This window comes from Anarrhichthys ocellatus, unplaced genomic scaffold (genome assembly GCF_004355925.1).
Source record: "Anarrhichthys ocellatus isolate YVR2014 unplaced genomic scaffold, GSC_Weel_1.0 scaffold3, whole genome shotgun sequence".
In the NCBI taxonomy this organism is placed as follows: domain Eukaryota; kingdom Metazoa; phylum Chordata; class Actinopteri; order Perciformes; family Anarhichadidae; genus Anarrhichthys; species Anarrhichthys ocellatus.
The window spans coordinates 1,011,891-1,022,673 of record NW_022280033.1 but is presented as its reverse complement, the minus strand read 5'-3'; the positions used below and the strand labels follow the sequence as shown (position 1 = coordinate 1,022,673).

Sequence of the window (10,783 nt, the reverse complement as noted above, 5' to 3'; positions counted from 1 at the left end):
TGAATAAACAGAAATAAGTCATTCCGCATGAACAAACGTCAAAAATCAACTGAAGAAATCTTAGTCGGTTTCGAAGGACAGATTAGTCGACTAATCGACTACTTTCATGGAAGTGAAGCCACTTCTTCTACTTCATTCTGTAAATCTCTCCCTCATCGAGCTACAAGACAGATTTCATGCAGATAGTTAAACTCATTATCCACAGTTCACAGTGGAGGCTGCCAGTCCTGCAGATAACTTGCTTGCTTACAGTAATTACACTTATATATCAGAATAAATGTGGTGTGTCCTTCATGATTTATTGATGTCAAATAGCTACATGCTACCAGCACCATTAATGGTCTCAATAAATTACACAATGAAACCGACGCAGCGTGTCTCGAGCAGTGGAAACACGCACATCTTTTAAAAATAAAAAATGAAGGAGTGAACAATGAGTCATGTCAAATAAAAGAAGAAAAAACAACACGGGTGTAAATCTCTGTCAGCGAACAAGAAGAAGTCATCAGCAGCCGGCCGTGAAGTGAACCTTCGCCTATATATACCCTGTAGAACCGAATGTGTGTGGAGCTGCCTCAGTCACAGATTGGGTTCTAGGGGAGTCTATGGGCGATGACTAACCATCCATCAAAATCTAAAAATCTGGTGACCGCTAACAGGGCTTTATAGTCCTGCTCTCTTTCACACTCCACAACTCAAACTTTCCTTCCAGGCTACCGGTTGTCTCAGCAGCAGGCAGAAGTTAGGTTGTCATGTCATGCCTTTGCTGTTTGCATCCAATCTGAAATTGAGCAGGACGGTTTGCACGTGCAAAGATGTGATTACTGCGTGGGTTTAATTCCCTGGCAGCCTCTCACTTGAGTCTTGATTAAGACATCAATTTGGTTGCAGCAGCAATAGGCTTAAACGCAGCATGGCTCGCCGCCTCGATGACGGGCCTCCTGCAGCTTCCTCAGAGCATTTTGTCACTCCTCATTTAGCTTTTTGTTCCACATTCACACGACTGATGGCACCAACCGACACACCTCAAATCCAAAGTTGCCTTTCCAGTTTTCACCACAATAAATACATTTCATTTGTTGGCATTTGCTCGTCTATTTTTGTCTGGACAGTTCACAATAATTCAGAATCAGAATCTTATCTTTAGTATTCCTGCACTAACAAGCAATTTGACTCCAGTCTTTGCATCTGTCTTGATGGAGTAACACAGATATAGCAGCTTTAGAAACAAAAGGACAACCAAGCTGGACAGATAAAGGACTGCTACAGAAGAAGTGAAAACTATATGAACATATAAATATATATATATAAAAAGCAGGAAAGGCCAACAATAAAATAAGAAATGAAATGTTTGTATACAAGTGTTCTGTAAGTTGTCAAATAGTGCAAAGAAATACTATAGTTGTACGTACATGTTGCGTATGTGTAAAGATGATATATAATGTAACTGTTGCTTTATCTTGTCTAAATGTTGCCAAATGTCAGAAATTGAAGCTTTAAATAATACATAAGCTGAAAAAAAGGCTGAAAGTCCTCCTGTCAAATGAAAATAAACCTTTTTCTAACACTTCCCATGGCAAAGTGTGGCGTATAAATGCTTTGCTCAAAGGCATCTCAGTGGAAGTTATTTAGGAGGACCAAGGACTCATTCAGATGTTCTTTTCATGTTTAAAAAAAGCTTTTTGTCTGTGTGCTTAGATGCTACTCCACCACCTCCTATGAAACAGAAAGCGAAAACATTTTCAAAAAAAGTGTGACATTTATCTGCTTATAAGTCATCCCATTAATAGCTAACAAATGACTGACTCATAACCATCTACACCCTCCGCATGAGCTGCTTTAATGCCTCAGCCAAGCCAAATCATTTTCTCCCTGCTCTCTTTATTAGAGTATTACAGGGTATATTAGGCAGAAGTAATAGCACATCGCAGCACTTATTATTAAGAGGTTTTTGGCTGCAGCATCAGACCTCCATCCCTGAGGAGCAGCTGCTGCTGCAGCCAAAGAAGAAATCCTCCTGAGACCCTGAAGGATAAAACACGGATTTATGGTGCAAACATGATTTTTCATCATTTCGTGTCATTTATAGCGAAAGATATTCACGCATGAGTTGCACAATACAAGCCCCCCCCTCATCATATGACCTTTTCTCTCCGTGTGAGGGCTTCAATTTAGCATATTCTCACTTATCTCTTTCACGTTTTTTCGATTTGAGATTCCGCGTAATTTGCTTTCATTTCTCAGCCCTGTCGCATTTTTTCTCGTTCAGCTGGCTTTCGCATCATTTTTTTTAAAGCCAAGCAATGCATTTAAAAGACGCGGTGTCGGTGGTGAACGGGACACCTCGGGCTGACCCCCCGGCCTAACAAAGCCAACTACTAGTCACTGTCTGGGACCCTTTTATCTCATTCTCTTATTGGAGGCCCCTTTCTGACCGGCCATGTTTTGTTGTCCATCCTTTTGACTCGCCACAAGGCCAAATATGGCCCCGCGCGGGTCCCTCAATATGGGCGAGATTAATTTTTCAGCTCCGGCCATCTGTGTGGGGGTAAATTGCAGTCAGCTAAAAGTCATAAATCTACAGTCCGCCTGCGTTTTCAATAGGTGCTGTGTGTGGGAGAGGGGGGCAATTAGAGATGGATAGATAGATGGATGGATAGATAGATAGAAAGATAATAAGATAGATAAATAATTACACTTCATGGCAAATGATTCCTAACGTTAAGTCCACAAACATCGATTCTTAACCACCCCCCCGCCATAATGAAAATTCACCCCCCCTTTCAAATTATCCCATTACGTCTGACATAAACAACCCGAAGTGGCCTCTCTCATTGGCTGGCCGCAGGGTCACGTGGCCCGCGCGGCCGTCCGTCTATTTGACAGCCGCAGGATGGCTTGATGCCAGAGGGGGAAAAAGAGACAGAGAGAGGGGAGAGAAAGAAAAATTAGTATTCTCCTACCAGCCTCGCTATAAATCAATCATGGAGTCCTACGTGGTGAGCTGTAAATATGCTGAGCCGCAGTTCCCGCCTTGTGAAGAAGATTACAGTAATTTTAGTGACCAAGGGGGGTATTACAACAGCCCCCAGGACAGTGGTAGTTATGTAGGGGGCTATCAGCCCGGGCAGCCCCCTCCACCTCCATACACACCACAACAAACCGGCTACCACTCTTCTCAGGGGCACCGCCGGCAGGATGGAGAGGACCACTCGCAGCACCAGGCTGCGCCCTTCCGCGGCTACAGAGAGACGGATGCCGCCGGGAAAGAGTCGAGGTTCCCCGTGGCTGACCTACAGTGCCAGGCTTGGATGACCTGTGCAAAGCCCGCTCAGGTGCAGAGGAAAATGGCCTGTCAGGGAAAGGACAAGCCGCCTATTGTTGTCTACCCGTGGATGAAGAAAGTGCACATCGCTCATGGTGAGACAGCCTGAGGATTTTCATCTCTCTCTTTTTAGATCTCAAATTCTCTCTTACTTTGATTTCTGCATCATTTCAGTTTTCCTGATTCCCATGTTTATGTTTTTTTGTTTGTCTGCCAGGCTCTCTCTCTCTCTTTCTCTTTCCTTCTAGTGTTTTGTCCATTTGTGAGCACCGTTTTTTGTTGTCGAGTTATTTATGATCTCAGTGAGGGTCAGGAAGAATTACAACCCCTATAAAGTTTTATGGCCCTGCCAAAGCGCACGTTTGTGCATGTGTGTGGTGTGTGTGCGTGCGTGCGCGTCTCTGGTGCGCAACGTTGCAGCTGAACAAAAAGCTGCAAGTTAAAAGAAAGTTTAAATAGCATGTTGGACCTCTTCCCGGTCAACCACAAATATAGATTCACATTTCAAATGATCACATGACAATAAGATAACAATATTTACTATTTTGAAATGCTAGTCTGCAGGCTAACTCAATTGTATTTATGTTTAATTATTTAGCTTGTTTTAAGTTGTAAGCTAATATATAATGAGTGAAACAAAATAAAATAAAATGTAAATAAATAAAATAAAAGATTTCCCTTCAATTTTGTCCCTGAATTTATTTATTGTTATGTTATTTTTTACAGTGAATCCGAACCACCTGGGCCCGGAACCAAAGCGACTACGGACGGCCTACACGCGCCCGCAGGTTCTGGAGCTCGAGAAGGAGTTCCACTTCAGCCGCTACCTCACGCGGCGCCGCCGCGTCGAGGTCGCCCACGCGCTCTGCCTGTCCGAGCGGCAGGTGAAGGTGTGGTTCCAGAACCGGCGCATGCGCTGGAAGAAGGACAACAAGCTGCCGAACACCAAAGGAAGGAGCAAAAACAAGAAAGCGACGGACAGCAATAACAACAACAGCAGCGGCGGCAGCGGCAGCGGCAGCGACAGCAGCGTGAAGGCGGTGATAACCGTCTGAAAAACACAACACAAGTCGGCTGTCAGAGGCCGCCATGTTGGCACCTTCACTCTCCAAAACTGATGGTGCTAAGTTGATCCAGGGTGACCGAAACTATTCTAACATGCTTTAAACATTACAGGCTTTACATTACAGGTCCCAAATAAGGACTTATAAATTCGCTTATGTATTTTGACTTATAGCTTAACTTTTACTTTGTTTTAAAATATTTCTGTTGTGTAGAGGTTGCAGCCAACTCCACTCTGATATTTAATTCATTACTAAATGTTTTGAGTCCTACATTTAAGTAAAATGTCAAGGTAGACGGTCTGACATCTCTCTGGAGAAATTAGGGAATTGACATCAGATATTAAAGGCGCGTGGTGCCTATTGGTTGGGGAGAGTGTGTCTCTTGGAGAAAACAGGGTTTTTATTTCTACAGGGTAAACATAATACAGGGTTTTATAATAGCTACCTGAAAATAACTTATGAATATGCACATTACCAAAACGTTGTTTCACACAAACTGGCGCTTAAAAAAGGGGCAAAATAATAAACAGAAGACCGGACAGGTCTAATAGTTTGGCGGCTGAAGAACAGTTGAACCAATAATGTTTTTATTTTGTACATAGAGGAGCCTCCAAAAACAATGCATATTTAGTAGGATAAGTAGCCATAACGTGCAGATTTTTTTTAATCTCCAAAGATGAATGAACTTGAGGAAAAGTACATTTGTATGCACGCGGAAATAAATATAGAATTTGAAAAACAGCCAAATTGGAGGTAGAGGTTTTGAATGCACGACGCTGACTGTAAATCCAACGTGTTTTCTCAGGGTTACAGGGTTTTAACGAACATCCCCTTGTGAAACGTTTGTTGTTTGATTTAGCACCGAGAGGTTTGACATAATCCTCTCTGAAACAACAGTATGTTGCATTTTCAAAGAATATATTCTGTCTTTGATTCCAGTTCAATATGCTATTGATTTCTATTGCGCCAGTACTTCTTTTTTATTTGTATTATTTAGAAGCATAGCCTATTTTATTCTTTGTAGCAAACATCTGTTCTTTTTTTGTATGTGTTTATCTTTGAAAAAAACGAAGAAAATCTCTTTGTGCAAGATTTTTTATATGTGGAAATGTTTTGATAAAATACTTCGATGATAAAAAAAATTAAATAAAAAAAGTTTCAAACGGCAAAACTGCTTCTCATCCCTCTCTTTCAATTACACACACACACACACACACACACACACACACACACGCACACACACGCACACACACTCTTATGTTGTGAGACCGTTTTTACGGGATTGTGACAGAGGGTCAACGGAAGTGACGTAGACATTACCGCCAACATGTTTTATGAATGTAAGAAACATTCACAATATTAATCTTTGAACAAATAATCAAACCGCTATGGATGACGAAAATCTATTTTTAATGTCAACATAGACTTCATCATCAGCATATTTGGGAAAAGCAAAAACATTTTTATAGCCTGTCGACACTTTAACTGAGCGAAGCGTTTATAGACGATCTTTGTTACGCTCATAATTTAACAGAGCGTGAAGCCACTTGAGGTGAGCCAAGACAAATATCTAGTCCGTGATGTCTCAACTGAAGCTTTCTAAATGTGAGGATTTCCTCCCGTGGGAGGATTGAAAATGTGCTACGGGGATAAACGGCGATCCTGAACGTTTAATCATTCGAGCGACAGTCTGCTTTAAGGCAAGACAGAGATATTGGAGCCTAAAAGGAGTATAGGCTTTATACATGGTGGACATATATTGTAGCACAACATATAGTTGATCAGCGTCTCTTTATGTTTAAAAAAAATCAGAGTCTCATGCGCCTTTTACGCATTATTTACGCACAGCGCAGGGCTACTTAAGGTGAAAGATATGGCGTGTGTGTGTGTGTGTGTGTGCGCGATGTGAGGGAAATGAGTGCAGAGACATTAATTGGTGGCATCCGGTCGAGACGCGGTTAAATGTGCAGGAAAGGCACAACGAGGAGTGACACAAAGAAACATGGAATATCTATCACATGCTGGAGATGCACCTCCAGTCAATACTCACTCACTAAAGGAAACGCTAAAAGATCCAACATTGGACACAGTAGCACAGAGAACTGGTGGATACTTTATGGGCTTTGCTCTGCTGTAGGAAATGCAGTAAACCACATTTACACAGATCAAACGTTCTGTAACTTAGATGATTATATACTTTGTGAAAGTATTTTTTCCAGGAACATAAAAAACGTATATGCTCATTAAAAATATGAACATTTTATTCAAATCAAAATAATACAAATAAACTTGACAACATGGGGACTGCAGGTGTGCAAAATATGCTATTTCGTCTATATAATTCAAAGAAAACAGAATATACTGTCTGATTGATTGTATACTGTGCATTATACTCTTTGTATTATAATCATATTGTGTGATGCCCGAGCTGTGTGTGTTTGTGCTTGGTGGACGTTATGCATGGAGGCTGCTGTCTATCGCACCAACCTGCCGTTCTGAAGACTGACTGTGGTGAAGCAGGAACGACCCCGGCTGGTTGCGCGAAGTACTGCAGCCTGCAAGAGAAATACACAGAGACCAAGTCAGAACATCACGTAGAAATGTTGATTGATGAGGTAAAACAACCTATAAGGCAATGTTTGTGATGAGTTATACAGTTCCCAGGATAAAAGAAAACGTAGGAGGACATTTGATTAACATTCATTTAATTAGTGTCAGGACATGATAATAAAATAAACACCCGTGCATAATTATACAAACAAACCAGCCATTCACACTACTGTTGGCAAAGCTTACAATGGTCAGTTGAGACTGTGTTAAACTGATTTAAATATTTGACAGTTTTACGGCTAAAATTCGCTCTGGCATTGTATTAGACTCTATTATGTATTGTTTTATTTTTATTTTTTTGTCCACCTGTATACATTGTAACCACACCGAAGACTGTAGATACTTGTTAATATGATATAGAAATGTATCTTGCTATGCCAGAGAATCATACACACAGTGACTGTGGAAACGGTCCAGCTCAGGCGTAAAGCGGAACTAAACAATCTGAGTTACGTTTCCTCCTCGGGACCTTAATCGCGGGCGGACCAGTCTGTGACTGCAGAACAAGCACTTGCCCTTACACTTGCATGCAGTGGATTTGACCTCATCTTTAGCCATAACTATTATTTAGCAATAAAGGACATTACAGCATCACAATGTCTCTTGCGGCAGAGGCTTTCGTGTCGCAGATGGCAGGTAATGTGTTGACTTTGCACAGTGTTGTTTTATTATTGTCTAATAAGCTAGCTTTAGCCAGCTAACATCAGCTAACGTTTACAGCCTTGCAGCAGTTTCCGAGCAGTGGTTAAAACACGAGTGGCCATTGTCGTTCAACGTAGCAGGACTGTTGAATTATAACTGTAACGATGACGGTGCTGGTCCACTCTATTTGTGTAACGGTAGCAAAGACTAGCTTGGTGGTTAGCCTAGCTCTCATACAGCACTGTCGCACAAGCTAGGTGTCCCAAATGGCTTGCTAAGTGTCGCAAATATGTTATGTTTTATAATGCTAATAAAGTTGTTCATCACATCAATGTTAAAATACAAACCCAAGCAAAGAAGAGACAATTCAAGCAGCAACGGTTCAGGGGCATTCACGTTGATGACAGTATTGTGCCGAGTTACAAAAACACGACTTTACCCTAATGAAGAGCGACTAATCAATGTTAACGTAAACCGCCATCGTAAGATCCAAGATGGCGAATAACGTCTTCCTCTCGCTCAACCTCGGAGTGCTGCTCGCGCCACTGGTCCGTCCAGTGCTGCCTGTGGTGGTCGGAAGCTATACTGCTGCAATAGTGACGTGGAGCCATAGCATGTGAAACCTCCTGAATTGTTGCTGAGATGTTTAATGAATTAATAAATGATTAATGAATAGTTCATCAGAAGTAACTATACCACTTTGATAAGCTAACTTATCGCATTATATTTGTGTGTTTTTGACACTGACAGCTGCTGAGCCTTGGCCTGAATCTGCCACCTTGTACCAACCGCTGAAGGGTGAGTAAAATGGAGAAACAATATGACTTTCTGCTACAGAGGTATGGATATTAGTGTAGTTGTTTACATTTTATTTTTATTTTACAGAGGATCAGATTCTGCTGTCAGACTGCGCCTCATCTCTTGCTGTTCAGGTGAAACTCTATTGGTTTGTCCTCAACAAATATATAAGCAGGCGTAATATGTATGTTATTTGATAGGTGACATAAAAAGTCCTGTCCTGTTTCCCTCCTGTGCAGACCTACCTCAGGATGTGCGGTCTACCAGTGCAGGTGGTTTGCAGAGCAAATGCTGAATACATGTCACCTTCTGGTTAGTACACATGCTGTGAAGCCTTTAATAACTTTGTATTGCTATCGGGACATTTTTAAATCCAGTTAAAACTGATGTTATCCACATTGTTAAGCTTATTTTGTTCTTATTGGCTGTGCTTTGTAACCTACATTACACTTTTGTGTCTCTCTGTAGGGAAGATTCCCTTCATCCACGTAGGGAACCAGGTGGTGTCGGAACTCGGGCCGATAGTGCAGTTCACTAAAGCTAAGGTGTGTAACACGGACATCAAAGTTATTGATTTATTAGCACGGCGTGTTTAACGCTCAGAGACATGTTGAGACTTTTTAATCCCCTGAAGATTTCGTTGATGTCATTTTCTCGGTATATTCCTCATGTTGGGAGATTACGTGTTTCTTATTTTTCTTGTTTTATTTGTTAGAAAATACATATACGTGTGTGTTTTGTGTTCTCAGGGTAATTCTCTGAGCGACGGCTTAGAGGATGTTCAGAGAGCTGAAATGAAAGCGTACATGGAGCTGGTCAACAACATGCTGCTTACTGCTGAGGTACACACACACACACACACACACACACACACACACACACAGGCATCTAAACACACAGCTGAAACAATGTACCGATCAGTATTTTTGGAGAATATCTTCCAATTCAAGTCTGGCCTCATCCCTACAGCTGTACATCCAGTGGTGTGACGACGCTACGGCTGCCGAGGTGTGTATATTCATCTTTAGAATGAAATAAAAAAAAGATTTGAAAGTGATTATTCATTGCCTTTTAATCATGCGTGTGTGTGTGTGTGTGTTTTGTGTAGATCTCGCGTCCCAGATACAGCAGTCCTTACTCGTGGCCTCTCAGTAACATCCTCGCCTATCAGAAGCAGTGGGAGGTTCGCAGGAAGATGAACGCCGTCGGCTGGGGAGGGAAAACCCTGGAGCAGGTTAGCCACCACCCGACACCGATTGTTCTCATGCTATTATTCATGATTTCATAAAATATATTGACATAAATAAAACCTGTCTGTCCTCTCATGTGTTTCAGGTTTATGAGGATGTGAGTCAGTGCTGCCAGGCTCTCTCCCAGCGGCTGGGAACACAACCATACTTCTTCAATAAACAGTAGGTATCTCTCTGTCAGTGCATGTGTGTCTGATATGTCTTGTTTTTCTCTGTCTTTCATAGCAGCTTATTAACAGAACATGGCACAGTGATGTAGGGGAAAACTTTAGTACTTCTCTGCAGATTCTGCTCTTTAGCTGATCTCATTTGGGTCAAAACAGAAACAGCCTTTGGAAGCATGGGACAGCAGTTTCTTTAGCACCACCTTGTGGTGTAACACTGTAATGACCTCCTACTTATTATATTGAAAGTGGAACATCTTTCTGTAACTCCTGAGAACATCTTGTTATGTATCAATGCATTTAAACCAAGGATAGAAAATGCAGCCACTTTATTTCTTTAATGTACTAATTGTTAACGCCACGGCGTCTTCAGTTCCTTCTCATTTACAGCTGAGTGAGGGAAGTGGTTGGAATGGTTGGTAGAAGCAGCGAAGTAGGGCTGCACAATTAATCCATCATAAATCAATCATGATGTTAGCTTTTCCATTCTTAAATTAACATGATCGACTGCGATATTGACGTTTTAAAATGATAAGAAAGCTCCTCTGCATATCAAATCAAGTGCTTCTGAAACTAACAGCCAGCCACCAGGGGGCGATCCAGATGTTTTGGCTCCACTGTTTGGAGAGCTCTAACCCTGCAGCAGCATGTGAAAAACGTTCCTGAATTTTGCGCTGCAGTCCAGAGTAGGAGAGTAATAACTTTATATTTAATGCACTTAATTCAGGTGAAGAAGAACCTTAATTTTGATGCAAAGATTTGTGAACTAGCAGGAATGTAACGCAAAGTGGAAGTTAAAACAGAGCTAAACATAGCTCTGTTGATTTCATTTTGGGTGAAAGCTTTTTGAAAGCCCAAAAAATCAAAGAATAATTCTGATCTGTGTGTGTGTGTGTGTGTGTGTGTGTGTGTGTGTGTGTGTGTGTGTGT

General features: G+C 41.6%; 2 protein-coding genes across 2 annotated transcripts in view; both read left to right on the top strand.

Moving 5' to 3' along the window:
- The first annotated feature begins 634 nt into the window (after nucleotides 1-634).
- LOC116377854 (homeobox protein Hox-D4b-like) lies at nucleotides 635-4,687 on the top strand. The gene is made up of 2 exons (XM_031839607.1): nucleotides 635-3,420; nucleotides 4,052-4,687. Exons 1-2 carry the CDS (start codon nucleotides 2,985-2,987, stop codon nucleotides 4,378-4,380), a joined length of 765 nt encoding a protein of 254 aa, XP_031695467.1. The 5' UTR covers nucleotides 635-2,984; the 3' UTR covers nucleotides 4,381-4,687.
- A 2,777-nt stretch (nucleotides 4,688-7,464) lies between these two features.
- mtx2 (metaxin 2) overlaps nucleotides 7,465-10,783 on the top strand; it is a 4,405-nt gene continuing 1,086 nt past the window's right edge. The window contains exons 1-9 of the mRNA XM_031839595.1: nucleotides 7,465-7,635; nucleotides 8,392-8,439; nucleotides 8,527-8,573; nucleotides 8,679-8,751; nucleotides 8,908-8,984; nucleotides 9,189-9,281; nucleotides 9,409-9,447; nucleotides 9,548-9,673; nucleotides 9,775-9,851. Coding sequence (XP_031695455.1) covers nucleotides 7,596-7,635; nucleotides 8,392-8,439; nucleotides 8,527-8,573; nucleotides 8,679-8,751; nucleotides 8,908-8,984; nucleotides 9,189-9,281; nucleotides 9,409-9,447; nucleotides 9,548-9,673; nucleotides 9,775-9,851 — 620 coding nt within the window. The 5' untranslated portion in view covers nucleotides 7,465-7,595. The remainder of the gene's footprint in view (nucleotides 7,636-8,391; nucleotides 8,440-8,526; nucleotides 8,574-8,678; nucleotides 8,752-8,907; nucleotides 8,985-9,188; nucleotides 9,282-9,408; nucleotides 9,448-9,547; nucleotides 9,674-9,774; nucleotides 9,852-10,783) is intronic.

Excerpts from the sequence above, each read along its gene's own strand:
- LOC116377854 (XM_031839607.1), top strand. The coding sequence starts at position 2,985 with ATGGAGTCCTACGTGGTGAGCTGTAAATATGCTGAGCCGCAGTTCCCG. Across the intron at positions 3,421-4,051 it reads GAAAGTGCACATCGCTCATG|TGAATCCGAACCACCTGGGC; the intron begins GTGAGACAGCCT and ends TATTTTTTACAG.